At 35.7% G+C, this 15,231-nt stretch overlaps 1 protein-coding gene across 1 annotated transcript in view; it reads right to left on the reverse strand.

Moving 5' to 3' along the window:
• The window catches only part of cpne9 (copine family member IX), an 83,493-nt gene that overhangs the window by 43,418 nt on the left and 24,844 nt on the right, over positions 1-15,231 (reverse strand). The window contains exons 4-7 of the mRNA XM_017411417.3: positions 10,286-10,389; positions 10,087-10,126; positions 9,867-9,869; positions 7,823-7,899 (exon numbers count right to left, since the gene is read on the reverse strand). Coding sequence (XP_017266906.1) covers positions 7,823-7,899; positions 9,867-9,869; positions 10,087-10,126; positions 10,286-10,389 — 224 coding nt within the window. The remainder of the gene's footprint in view (positions 1-7,822; positions 7,900-9,866; positions 9,870-10,086; positions 10,127-10,285; positions 10,390-15,231) is intronic.

Raw genomic sequence — 15,231 nt, forward strand, 5'->3', positions numbered from 1 at the left:
TCAGGAGGTCGACAAATTTGCCAAATTATTTCTACAGTAAATAAGATTATTGGAAGAGGTTTGACACTCTAATTTACTTTGAGTTCTCTAAAATAAAGATATTTAATTAAAAGAATCTAATTATGCAATGCACCAATTTATATAATGCAACTGTGAAAGCAATCCAGGTCAAAGCTCACAGTCTTTATGGTCACATTGGGTTAGAGGCGTTTGGACTCAAGCAAACCCAGAGGACCCTTTGCAAACTGGGTCAGAAGAATTTATGCCGCGCTGGCCTGGTGGTGGAGAGAAGATTGACTGTCAGGGGACTGTCTGTCATTTCGGGGCAAATCCTAATGTAACTGACAAAGATTGTTTGTCAAAGTGGTGCCTGACATTTTACAAATTGTTAAAAATTCGTTAAAAGCACAGTTCTGTGGTTGATTTATAAAACTGCTAACATATCTTTCAGAGATGCTTCAAAGAGGCATTAAAGGGATAATTTACGAAAAGTCACAACATAACATTAAACGTCAAGCACAAAGTAGTATATGATGAAAAAAAAATCTTGTTTAGATTAGATTGTTAAGGAGTTCTGATAAAAACTGTCACCTTTTATTCCACTGTTGCGAGGCAAACTCTGCAAGTCAGTCACAGTAACATAATACTCCCTGCAGTCTGTCATCTGTTGCAATCCTCCTCGTAGAGCAGAAAAAGTTATTTTATCCAGCTGACAATTTACTCTTTTTTTTCAAAAGTTGATGCTCTATATTTGTGTGTTGGTCTTTGTCTATTACATAAGCCAGTGAGCAGAAGGCATCCCACTAACTGCCTCCAATTACACCATCTGCCCCCTGACACCCTGCACCAACATATTGACCACTGTCTCGCAGTTGAAACTCAGACAAGGTGCAATTTCACGAGACGGGTTGTTTTACTATCCCAAAACAGGCAAAATGCATCCTCGCGGACAGCTTATTTAGTCCACCATCCACCTCATCAATCTACATTTAGGAAATTGGCAGCATGTGGGATTGTTAATGGATAAGCCTCATTTTTTTTCTGATTACATTAAGAAATGGATGATTTGTCGGCTTTTTTTCCACACTTGTCAGCTGTAAGTGATAATGATAAGGTGGGACATTCAGAGTTTTTAGCTCATGCTCAGAGCCGCTCTGGTTTCTATACAGATGTAATGCTCATATTGTGCATGTGGGTGTGTTTATGTTTTACAGGTTAGGCTTCTTTAGACAAACATCAGTTCCAGTTCAAAAATACCTCTGGTAGGTAGTCGATACTGTATAACACATACCACTCAGCTCCATTTTAGTTTATTTATTTATTTATTTTCCAAAAGGGTGTATTTTAGATCATTGTTATACTTTTACCGCCTCTGCTAATAGCCCCCCTCGGTTACCATAGAAACACACAGGTAAGTGGAAAGAAGTGCTTAGTTTGCCATGTAGCACGAAGCCCGTTTCTAAAACTGTTGACCTATAAAAACTGAACAACCACCAACATGAGGAAGCTAAAAGAGTCGCACATGTTCTGAACTTGTGTTCAATGCTCAACAACAGCAAATACAGAAAAATAAATTAAAAGGCCTTGCATTTCTTAAAGGAGTACATATTGCTCGCTGCCTTTCGTGCCAATGTTGAGAAATGGAGTTGTTTTGGTCCAACCTTAAAAATAGTGCAATGGATTGCAATAATGTGAGATGTTGCCCTCAAAATATGTGTTTTGAATGATTGCAGCTATGACCACATCAAAGTTTAGCTCAGTATATGTAAATCTGACTAAGTTATAGCCAATATTGTGTTAGTTAATGTCCATTACCTATGGTGGCCATCTTGAATTGGATTGACTACAAAAGTTGATCACTTGTACAATAGAGGTAAAATGTGTCATTACTTTCTGAGAGTTTAAAAAATCCATTTAGTGGTTCATAACATTTTTGATAGCAGACAAATAGGGCTGACTTTAGACAAAAAGCACTGGAGGTATATGTTGTAAACAATTTTCAGCAACTACCACATCAAACTTTAGCTCAATATCTGAGTGAATTATTATGTTATATCTTGAAATGGATTAGGTCTAAAAGGTAATTAGTTGTAGAGATTTATCCAATGAATATTTTTTGAAAGTTTGTTTAAAATCCACCCAGTGGTTTGAGAGATATTTTCCTAACAGACTCCAATAGTACACCAAGATTTTAAATCACCTAATGTTCAGAGTATTAGTTGGGTATCAATTTTAGCTTCTACCACACCGAATATTTTGAGTTATAGCCATTTTTGTGCTGGCTAATGTCAGTTAGATGTGGTGCCCATATTGAATTGGATTGACTCCAAAAGTCGTAGAGGTTCATCCAGTTTTATTAAAATCTGCTGAGTGATTCATGAGCTATACAGACAAATAAACAGGTTGACATGTGTTTGGTCTCTCACAGCTTGCTCCATAAATGAAGCCGTTCCTTTGAATGACAGCACCCACAGAGAAAAGTAAACAGAAAGCTGTCTCTCTCTGTCTCCCTCCACATGTTGCAGGAAAGTTGTCCTTCCATGCATGTCTTCCTCTCTTCTATTGCATCAACTCCTCAAGCTCAACCTTTTATTTCACTTGAGATATTTCTTCCCTCCCCATCCCTCCCTCGTCCCTGATCTGGCTGTCACAATCCAACACCTCCCTTTCCCTTTCTATCCCCCCGATCACCCCCTTCTTTCTCCTGTGGGTTTTCTCTGTGTCTGATCTATCACCAGCTGAAGACAGCTGTCTATTCCCTGCAGGCAGCCATCAGAGACACTGACCATATGGGACGAACAGTGATTGAGCTCTGCTGGTCTCTTATTGTTTCTCTTTTCATTTTTAGCCGTCTTCTAAAAACACTTCTTGTATAACCAACCCCTTTGGCTCAGTTTATTTCTATCCATGCTTACTTTTCTCAGGCTGTCACAAATCAAACTGATTGGCCTGTTGTTGGAAGGTGGCAGTGATGTGTAAGAGGAGGATTTTGTTTATTTATTTATTTACTGTAAAGCTATTGTCAAGGGTTGCAACAGGATGTCATTAGGTAACAACCTGACAGTTGTGTAATTTTTTGACACTATTGTTTTGCTTAAAAACGAATGATTCTTATATTTGCAAGATGAAGAGATTGAAGCCCCAAGGAATATTTTTCCAAGATATGTTTAGATTATATTAAAATACGGGCCAAAAAAAATTATTGTGATAAAAAACCTTGAAGAAATGCATGTCACCTATCACTTTTCTTGCAAGAGTTTTAGACTAAGATTAACTTAGGTTGAGAAATGATGAAGTTGTAGTCATTTTTGGTGAAATCTTGGAAATAATATTATGTGCAATCTTGTGTGATATTGTAAGATTTCATGCTTTTGTTTTGTTACAATCCATTCAGTGGTTCATGAAATATTTTACTGACACAACACCCGAAAACAAAGATGTACAGACAAGGACAGCCTTCAACAGGAAGTGATCATTTTTGTTTGTTTTAGCTTTATCTATCCAGGACAAAAACTCACTGAGATTAAAATTCAGTGCCCCTAGCAAGACAGACAGTAGCACAAATTAAAACAAACAAAATTTGAAAGAAATTAACTGGTGAGATTATGGGATGTAAAAAAGAAGGCTTAGATTTTAAACGTTTTATTTTACAGTAACATATATCCAATAGTTGTCTACAACACAGGAATAACTTTTTTTTCAAATCTTAAAAACTATTTTTTAAAAAAATCAAACATTAAAAAATAAAAAATGTTGAAAGTTCTGGCTTGCTTTGTTACTTTGTTATTCACAGCCAAATGGCTAAATATGCTTGTTGCATTTGTATAAATGCCAATCAACCCCCAAAATTAAGACTGCATGCCTAACGCTGATTAGCTTCTCCTTTTTGCCACCAAAATAACTTGGACAGGCATGGGAGGAAGGGCTGTACTGAGGTTTCTAGTACCAAGACATTAGCAGAGAACTTCAGGTTTTTTTTCTCCCCAGATGCCACCAAATCCTGTCAGATTGTTTTTTGGAAGTTTTTAGGCTGAGTGAATGTCATTCTTAACCAAGTGCTGTCCTCCTAAAGGCTTCTAAAAATACAGTGGAGAGTTGGTACCAAACAGGGGATGATATTGGTCAGCAACCATGTTTTTATAGGTGGCAGGTAGCAACAAGAAGATCCATATCAATGTTTTTTGAGCAGAATACAACGTTGAAATAAAAGCACTGAATGCATCCCTAATTAAAGGAAGGTTGAAAAAGACTAAAAAGAAGCTACAGTTAGAGTCATAGTTAGATTCATGGGTGAACAAAAACTAAATTAACGCTTATAAATGCTAATGTTGCATCATGTTGGCTTTTAAGGCTTTAAATAATAAACTTTTATTTTAACTTTGTTCACAAAAACCAAGGCACTTTTTAAAAAGACTCTTACTGATCATCTGGATAATACTGTGTGTGTGGTTCACTCTTTTATATGATGAGACCTTTGCTCTAAGAAAATGTCAGCTTGTAGCTTTTCAAATCCCACCTCAATATCGACGGGGAAAATTCTGGAGGCAATAAAATACTTCTTTTGCCACGAGACAAAGGATATTACATTAAAGAATGTTACACAAGAACCTAATACAAGACTTTAGGTGCCTATTCAGAGTGCAGGTAATTGAAATGACACCGCCACTGCAACAAAATGTTCCAACTGCAGACAGGCATTAACCAAGGGGCCGCGGACTGCTGTCATTTTTCATTTTAAAATATTTACAGACAGCAGAGACCCTGGCACAGTTCTGCCACAACTCTTTAGGGGCAGTGGTATTATGACGCAGCTGACGTACAACAACACAAACACCTCCATCTGAGACCCCTGAACAATACTTGAAACGACACGCCTAAGATGATATTAATGCACTGTGGCTCTTCAGCAGGTTGTGCAATAACCATAACAAAGGGAAACCACTTAGTTGTCACTTTTTGGTGCGTTTAATTAACAAATTTAGAGATTGTTTACTGCAACAAACATCAAATGTGTTTTAAGTATAATTTTAGCCACAGTGACAGAAAGCACAAGTCAAAGTTACTTTTAGAATCAAAATTAGTGCCTTGTTTTTTTCTTCAGTTCTAACTTTATTAAAGTTGGATCAGCCTGGGAAAAAACAAACTAGATGTTGTCCTCAAGTTTTGTTCTCCATCGTTAATTACAAATCAATCATTCTAAAAATCAAACAGAGTCTTAGCGTAAGCAACCTCTAACTGATGACACTATTCTAATTATGGGCCTCAAGGTGAATCCCATTAATGAATACTCAGAATGAAAAAAAATAATTAATCACTTGTAAATTATAGGAGGTTTGTGATGAATGTGAGTAATTGTTACCATCAGGGAAGGGCGGGGCAGCGTTGGTGTGTTTGCATGAGGAAGACACACCAAAGGCAGGAAAAACAAAAAGTTACTTTAGGTTGTTGTTGGGTTTTAATGGCTGTTTTCAGGTCCACTTTTCACGACTTACTGCTCCATAATTTGTGAGGTAAATTTTACAAAATGAACTATAACAGGTGGGCTAATAGTGAACAATGTAAAATAGTTAATAAACATTAGCTAAAAACTAAAAAAAAATAAAACGCAAAACTGGCAAAATGCTAGCAAAACAAGAGCTAAGAGCTAAATGTTTCAAAAGGCTAGTTAAAAGTAGGAAAAGGTTAGCTAAAAGCTGAACTATTAATTAGCTGGTTAGAAGCTAAAAGTAGCAAAGGCCAGCTAAAAGCTAAAAGTAGCAGAATGAAAGCTAAAAAGAACAGAACATAAGCTAAAAACAAATAGTTACACAAAAAGACAAAAATGGAAGCAGAATCTAAAGCAAATTTTAAAAAGAATGTTTTGAAGTAACTGAAGAAATCTCAATGCATTTCTATAGGGAACATATTTATAAATAAGGTTAACTATTTTCAAAAGTATAAAAGTTTAAAAAACCCAAAGATTACAGCACCAATCCCCTGAATGAGCGAAACTTTTTATATACAAATACCTAAGCTAGCACAACGTATGCAGAAGTAGTTAGGTTGCAAGAAACATACTGAAAATAAAAACTGGAAAACAACAGCGTGAATGCAGCATTCACACAATAAAACTAAATCTGAATAAAAAACAAATGTCTCCAGTAAATCACTAAAAAATGCATGTTTTAAAGCTGCAGCAGAAACCACAAAATGAAACATGTTGTATTCTGGCTGACAGGTTGAAAATGTCAGATACTTTGTGGGATATTTCCAGCTGAAACTAGCTTACCGCCATCACAGGTGGTGATGACCACCTGGCAGCACATTTCAGCACCTCCTGGGACACTTCAGAGGACAGCATAGCTGCACCTCAGACAGTCAAGGTAAACAGACAAGTGCATTAGTCTGCCCACAAAGCCTCAGACATAAAATAATACATCTGTTCTCACTTCTTTCTTGATCTTCTTTATCAGACTGGTCATTCCCAAACGAGGATCTAAGATGACAGACTAACAACATATTTTGTTTGTTTCTTTTAGAAATGTGGATGAATTTAGTATTCACACTATTGTTTTCCAGTTTAGAGTTTCTTCTATTTGTCTGTTAGGATATATTAAAACGTCTGACTCAAAGAATAATAAAGACAGTATTTGTAACTATTATACTTTTTGAATTATTAACCCTTATTTAAAAATAGTTTCCCCACATAAATACACTGACATCTCTTCAAATCCATCCAAACATTGTTCTCTAAAATCTACTTGCTCTATTGCATTCTTGTTATGCTACTTTTAGCTTTTAGCTACATTTTTTTATTATTATTCTAGCTCTTAGCAACAGTTTTGCTAGTTTTAGTTTTTAGTTACAGTTTTGCAGATTTATTTATTTTTTGTTCTGCTTGTTCTACCTTTAACAGTTCAGTTACTAATTTATTCTTCAACAAATTTCAGCAGCCATTCAGCACTCAGCATTCTTGCAAAAAAAAAATTTCTCCAGTATAGATAAAGTTTTATTTGCTACACCAATATAGATACATACATCACTTAATGAATTATTTTTAAAAAAGGATTTTGCCATTCAGGCAAAACTGAGACAGCTACACTTGTTAAGCCAATAGTTTTCAACTTTTAATAAAGATGCTGCTTCAGTACTCCAGTGTACAAACAAACAAAGCCTGAAAGCCTTTTCTGATAAAGAAATATTTTCAAATGCACCTTGTGATCTTCCTGACTCGATGTCCCAGTATTTATTTACTGAAATTAGAGGATGATATCAAACACTGCAAAAATATGTTGACAGAACAGGTTTGGTCTCACGAAGAATGCATACTTTTTCTTCGTTTTCATATCTGAAAAACAAAGGTCCTTTGGTTGCTACTAATAACTTATCCCCAAAAACATAATATACAGGTACACTGAACCTACCCGTCTACAATAATAGAAATGTCTTTTCACATTTTGCTCCACAGTGTGTGAGAGAAACCAGTTCAGTTTGTTGTGATGCAGCCAGCCCGTATGGGCTCCCTTACTCTGATCTAACAATATAATAGATGGGGCTATTTAAACTTGGTGAGTCTACACTTGCGGCTTTAGTTAAATGGTTTTTATAATGTTGTTTTCCACAGCAGCCTACAATAAATATAGAACAAAAGACAGAAGGAGGATTCATTTCATTCTGCTTGGCTGGAGAAATTATTTATGTGCATAATTTCTATTTAGATAAATGAACAACAACAAAAATAAAAAAATAAAATAAAATAAAAAAAAGGCCAAAACGATGAAACAAAAAAGGAGAGAGACAGAATTTTCACACTGGGACAATACAAAGGATGTTAGGGACTTACGATAAGGTCCTCTCTAGCCGTCCTCCTGTTGAGCCAATTATCTCTCCAAGTGTACAGAAGGTCTGGCCCAGAAAGTCCTAGCAGGTATGAAGGCAGAAGAATTATTTGTGTGATAAGGCTGAGCGATGAACAGAAACATACTGTAATTTAAGGCCTAGCATTCCTTATAGTAATGCGCATCGCCTCCTGCTTTTCATGACAGAGTTTGAAACCTCTGTTGAAAAACCTGGAAAACACTGTTACATGCAGAATTGTAAAATCTTGCACGATCTGTTAGCTCTCAGAGTACGTGTTGAGAATGACTCGTTGCTACTACCACACCAAATTTAAGCTCAATATTTGTAAAACGGAATGAGTTACAGCCATTTTGTGTTTGCTAGGATCAATTAGATATGATGATTCCCAGATTGAACCGTTGTAACTGTAGATGATTACTTTGATCAATGATTACTTTCTGAGAGTTTTATCAAAATACATCCACTGGTTCATGAAATATGTTGCTAATAGACAAAGAAAAAGGAACATTCACAGTCAGAGACATGATCACCAACAATGTAGCTCTTTGCATTTGGTGGCAATGGGCAATATTGCATTTTGGTGATATAACAATGCCTGTTTTATGCAACCGGGACACAGACAACAAAGTCACTGACTCAGTGGTGTAGCATTTCTGTTCATGTTAAGAGTCTTTTCAACACCATCTATGAACCACTTCACTTTTATGTCAATTTAAAAGCTATCAGTAAACTCACCTGAAAGGTTTTACAGTATAAAGTCAGCTCGCCCTGTGATTTCTGGCTGTTATAGATAGATTTTTTTATTATTGTTAAAGAATTGTAAGAAAATATTTTGTCCTGTGCTTGAACTGCTGATCTCTGGTCGGTTAGTGTCACAGGATTCACGGCAGCTGGTTTAGCTTTTTCGTGACCAAAAAACAACCTATGACAAATATCAAGCTGTGTCAGAAACCTTCTGGGAAAATCTTGTGGTGTAACTGCAGCTGTGTAGCTGAGAGGTTTTTTTTATGACATATGTGATTCTGCTGCAGCAAAAAAACAAATCCTACAATATGGCATCTATTAAACCTAACATCAAGAGTTTATAATATCAAGATCACGCAGTGTGACAAGTACAAGTCCTTTACAATTTTTAAAATTGCACAGCGTGAGCCCGCCTTAAGAGCTGATGAGTAAGCAACAAATAGAATCCACCCAGTACCACCCCTGTGGTAATACTGGAGATAATATGCCAGATGGCAATTATGAACAAGTGTAAAGATTGATGGGAATTGTGTCGGAGATATTAAAGTCATTAAAGTTCAATCTCATCTCACTGAATGGCAATTTTAAACCGAACATTAACTTTACGATTTAATTCCACATTTTAGATGTATACGCATATATTAACCCAACGAGGTCAAGTTTTATAAAGAGCTGTATGATTTAACTGCTCATTAGGTGATTTATCATTTTTAAACAGACCGAGCTGATATAAAAACAAATATCATTAGATAACCTCACCAAACATCACAAAGAAAAGCATGTGGCAACATAAAAAGCAGACTTGACGTAGAATGATAAAACAGAAAGCACATCAATAAATGATGATGCTTCTGGTGTGTGGGCTGCAGGTCGGCTGTAGGTGTGTGTCCCGTAAACTGAATATGTGTGTGTGTGTGTGGCCTCTGTAAGTGACCTGACATGCAGAATATTGTCTCAAAACAACAAAAGCTGCCTCTGCTTTGAAGTGGAATTCTGAAAGTTTTTTTTTTTATTATTATTTTTACCTGAGGCAATGAGAAAATGCAGACAGACAAAATGTGGTACAACACAGAGTGGGGAAGCTTTCCAGGTGTTGGTGCTTGTCCGTGATTGGATAAATAAGATGAAAGAATGGGAGAAAATACAATGAAAACAGTGAATGAATCACATCACAAAATTACAAGTTTCATCTAGGGATGCTACTAAATGAACAGTGAAACAAACAAAAAATAACACTATGACTCATGACAGATAATAATATATCTGCTAGTAAAAACACTCACCTTCTGCTCTCCAAAGTATTTTTTTTTTGGCAGGAAACAAAGAAAGAAACACCATTACTGGAAAGATTTCTTTTTAGTGAATTAATATTAGTTCTTTTACTTATTTACTATAAATAAGCCTTGACATTAAGGTGTTCTATTCTATTCTATTTGATCATTTTATCACCATAAAATGATACATTTGGCATTGATAAAAGTTGTCATTTCAAACTATACTTACGTGTTTGGATATGTTACAGCTTCGAGAGTCCACATTGTATCTGTGGCAATAAAATCAGTCAAAAGGAAAAACATTTATGAATCTGTTTTTTTATTATTGTTATTTTATTCTCATTATACTGTAATAAACATGAACTATAGTCAATTTAAACTGAACAATTGAAACACAGACTTAGAAAAAGTGAAGCCAGACTACTCACACGTCAAACCTTAAATTTTGTTTCTCTTCAAAGAAGAAGTCCAGCACAAATTTCCTGACAAAGTCTGGATTTCGAGTGTTATCGATGACCTCTGTCCGGCCAAACTATAAAAACAGGAAAAACAAAAAAATATTTATGTTAGTTAAAATCACACATAATGCATAGTTATTGTCTGAAAGGCAAAGATTAACGATAAAGTTTTTGCACGTGTTTATGTGTGTCAATGAGCCAATAACTATTTGTAGTCAACTCTGTCTGTCTGTTAACAAAATACCTCATGAACCACTGAATGGATTTTAATGAAACTTTCATAAAATAATAATTGGATGTGCACCTTCACCCAATGGCTATTTCTTAGCTTTTGGAGTCAAGCTAATTCAAAATGGCTGCCATAGCTAATCAAAATGTGCCAACACAAAAATGGCTATAACTCAGTCAGTTTTACAAATATTAAGCTAAATTTGGTGTAGTGGTCGCTGAAAGTCGTCTGCAACAACAACAACCTTGTAAGATCTTTGCATTAGGTTGTGCATAACATTATTTTCAAGGTTTACCAAAACAGCTCTGTCATTTCTCATCATAAGATGATTTTGGGCTAAAACTCTGACATGGAAAGGAGTGGGAAACATCCATTCCTTCAAGGAATGCTAGGCTTTCAATTATTGGATGGTAATAAACTCATAAAAGAGTAAAAGAAAGAAAAATGGTTAAAAAAAAAAAACCCTTACAATATTATACTCAAATTATAAAATCCATGAATATGATTTTTTTTTTTTTTTTTTTAAAATGTGATCCCACTTCATTATATTGAAGTTTATGCGTTAAATCCTGGGTCCTGAGAGAAATTAGATTGGTACATTAGAGCCATCATCTTCCTCCCGTGTGTCCCCAGCATTGCCCGGACCGATCTCCTCTCCAGAGTCAGAGCGCTTCTCTATCACCCTGACAATCACACCAGTAATCCCCCCAGTGAACTGCTGGCCTCGCCTTGGTGGTGCGCCCTGACAGTACCATGTAATGAGCTATTGATTTTGGCACTGCCTCACTGCCACCTCAATACCGTGACTCGTGTCTTCAGAGGCCAGCGCACATAATCCATGCTATCAACTGCATCCCCAGCCTATCCATTACCAAGGCCTAGCGTACTGGGCTCCAGAACTACCTGCTGTATCGACCCGACAGAAACATCCCAGTTTTGTTTTGTTTTTTTTCCTTATTTTTGGCATTTAAGGTCTTTGTTTAGTTATTTTAAAGACATGATGGTTTAACAGGCAGTAGGGTGTGTAGATCAGGGAATAGCTTTATTACTGCTGGTCATGGTCTTCAATTATAATGGAGAGGATAGAGAGTATATATATAGTTTCTCTCTTCAGAATGAAACCGCTGGCCAGATGTAAGAATTACTGTAAATGCTAGTAAAAACTGTGCTGCCTAAAATGAATTACAGTAAAAGTGCAAAACCCCTGAACTTCCTAAAATAAATTATAAGTAAAAAAGTTGCACCACCTAAAAGGAATTACTGTAAATTCTCAAAAGGCTGTGCTGTCTAAAATGAATTACCAATGGTAAATTACCATAAATTGTTGAAAAGCTGCAAACGGGTAAAATGAATTATCATAACTGCTAGAAAAGCTTGGCGTCCTGAAATAAATTATTGTGAACGTGGGAGAAGCTGCACTACCCTAAAATAATTTGCATAAATATGGGAAAGCATGTGCAAGTAAAAATATATGTGTGTATATTTTAAACAAACTATAACAACAATTTAATTCTTCTGAAATTTAACAACTGGTTTGTGTCCAAACAAGACTTTATTTGGGTCCAGATCTGGACCTCAGTCCGTCATATGGGGACCCCTGCTGTAGGGGATGTAGATCAATTGGAAAAACATTTTTATTTAGTTTTTATCATGAAATACGAACATAGGACTAAAGAATGAATTATTTTTGAATGATTTTTTGTTTTTTTATTTGTACTTTGCGTTCAAGAAGCCAAACTTGCAATCTCTAAAAGTGGTCTTGAAATGTTTGCCAGGCATCTAAAAACATTTTAAAAGTTTTTCTTGTGACTTTTGTTATTTTCTGTGCAGTCCTTTTACCTGAACATGACAGCTTATTGTGCAGTTTGTGCTTCGAAGATTCAGAGAAACTGGACAAGTGGAGGATGAAAGAAGTGTCAAACAAAATAAAATAAAATCTTCACAAAACAAACAGTATCTGAAAATCCTGCTTTTAAAAAATAGGGGGAAAAAAACAGCAAAAACTCAACACAGGACCTGAGCGATGTGTCATCCTTCAGGTGATTCTTTACCTTATGCCAAGTTTCAGCTAACAGCTCTTTGGAAATCATCTTGTTGGAGCTAAAATACTATTTACTGCCTGTCAAACTGTGTTATTGTTGGTATTTTTTAGATTCAACTAAAGAAATGGGAGCAAACTGTCTCTTCGTGGCCAGCTGCTGGTACCAAAGTACCTGAAGATTTAATCTGAGTTTGGTTGTTTGCAAAGTTTTCTCTTGTGTAACAAAAACACTCGTTCCTCCATTAGGAGCCTTTTTATACCTGAAAAATGTCATAATTAAGTGATAATTAAGTGACATAATAAGCAAAAACAATTTTCTGGAAATCGTCAGTGAAAAAGAAGTCAATGTCTAAATAAATCTTTGAAAAAGCAGAAAACCTGTGTAAATATTGATAAAACCACTTTAAAACATTAAAATAAAGTATTATTTAGACCAGTACTATATTTTTTAATAAGTACAACAAAAACAATGAACTTGTAAAGCATAAACTGTATGTGTACATTTGAACATATATAGTTGTGTATAGAAAATATAAATTAAGTAAACATTTTACAGTAAAATGTGTTTTGGAGGAAGTTTGTTCTGTTGAGTCTTTTAATTTGAGTAATAAATAATACATTATCATTTTAGCTGCTTAATATGATAAGGATTTTTCTGTTGCCTTTTGTTAACACTAACTAATATATTTATATATGTAAATAAAGATGATCTCATTACATCAAATGGATGTGCTTGTTTACAGTTCATGTTGTTGTAGAGTGAGTAAACTTCAGGAGTTTGAGGGAATCGATCACATTTGATGAACAGTGGCCTCAGCAATCTAATAAATAATGTTTCAATTTTATTTTTTTTTTAATTGCTAAATCCTGTTTTGTGGGAGAACTGACTCACCACCTGTCTTAGAGAGAAAAGTAATTAACAAGCATCCCAAATTGTTCAATAAAATAAATTAAAACAGTCTTACATGGGGAAAAAAAAAATCATGTTTATTTAGCAGCCTGGGCTGCATGGAAAGAGGGTGATTGAAAAATCACATTTCCGTGTCTTTTCTTACAAACAACCAAACAAGCAAGCCGAGCTGAGAATGCCCTGGCGACATTTGTCAAAATGTAATGTAATTACAAAATCGGAAGTTTGTTTTTTGTGGGGAGGGGAGGGGGGTGAATCGTGACAGGTAGATGATTTTGGGGAAAAACAAACAAAGAAACAAAAAAAGTTTGGGAATAAACATTCTCATAACTTATTGCTGACGTGGACTAACTCTGCTAACAAGCTGGGTCATGATGATTAAGTCACTTTTTAGTCACAGTAACCCATAAAGCTCTATTTAGCCCTTTGGGTGTGTCTGTATTTTCCGTTTGCTTGTTTCACTGTGGCTGTATCTGCAAAAACTGAAAAAAAACATTAAAGCATGAGAGTTGTTGAGTTGTAGATGTGCAGAAAAAGATTTTTGACCTAAGATAACTGAATGTTCAGCACAGTTTGGGGATTTTATCTAAAATAAACACAAACATTATAATCCTTTTTAGTCTATTTGATGGAAAACACACAGTAAAAATGATCAGCTTCCTTGTTCCTATGAACGGGATAGAAATAAGTTTGTTTTTGTTGTTGTTGTTGTTTTTATCTACTATTACATTAATTGACAGTAATAGTGATTGTGCACATTGTGTGACTGGGTACCATTTGGTAATGTTTTACAGGAGCCACTTTATGATCTCTGATGCTGTTCAGACCTGATGATAAATATCCACCGTGGATGATTCGACTGAGAGTGGTCAGCTCTGATTGAGAGCGTTCACACCTGCCAGGTAAATGTGTACCCCCAAACGTTTTTGAGATGGTCAGCTACTAGCTCTGTATGGAGACATATGCAGCTGCATCACACAGTGAGCTGGCAGCTCGGTGTGACAGCAGGTCCGCTGATGTTTCTGTAACAAATACATACTTTCAGACATCTGAATGACGGTATTTTGACATTAACAAGGTTCAGAGCCGTTTAAGTTGCATTTTTGTTGCGTTATCCCTTAAGCCTAATTACCTGTGTCAGAGCAAAAGATGGAAAATTTTAACCCATAAAACTCCACAGCGCGTTGACAGCTGTCGGCCATCAGCTGTTGTTTTATACGGCTCCACTGAGAAAGTGACATCTGTGCTTGGTTTAAATGGGCGAATATAATGAGACGTAATGCTGCTCAGTCTTATGATTGACTCAGCACATTATAGCATGTAGTGACCACAGCGGGTCCAATCAGGTCTGAAAACAATCAAAACAAAAAGAACTTTACACATGCAAAGTCCTGAAATCCACTCTAAATAATAAAAAAAATCCTGACAAAACAAACATTGTTATTGAGAAGGGTTCTGATAAACAAAACAAAATAACAAAAAAGCCATATCTTCAGAATATTCACAAGGATGGCTGTTTAGTCATCTTTAATCAGCCGGCGGCAGAGCAGACCTTTTATTTTTTCTAAAAGTCCAGGTAATAGCTTTACTGCTTGTGTGGGGTCGCAGCAGTTCAGCAGGAAGTCTTACATCAAAGATCAGGATGAATTCTGTTCAGACTACCAAATGTATGCGGATAAAAATGGTTCAGACCACCTCTGATTGTGGCCTGAGGGAAAACCTTTTCATTTCTCACT

This window comes from Kryptolebias marmoratus, linkage group LG8 (genome assembly GCF_001649575.2).
Source record: "Kryptolebias marmoratus isolate JLee-2015 linkage group LG8, ASM164957v2, whole genome shotgun sequence".
In the NCBI taxonomy this organism is placed as follows: domain Eukaryota; kingdom Metazoa; phylum Chordata; class Actinopteri; order Cyprinodontiformes; family Rivulidae; genus Kryptolebias; species Kryptolebias marmoratus.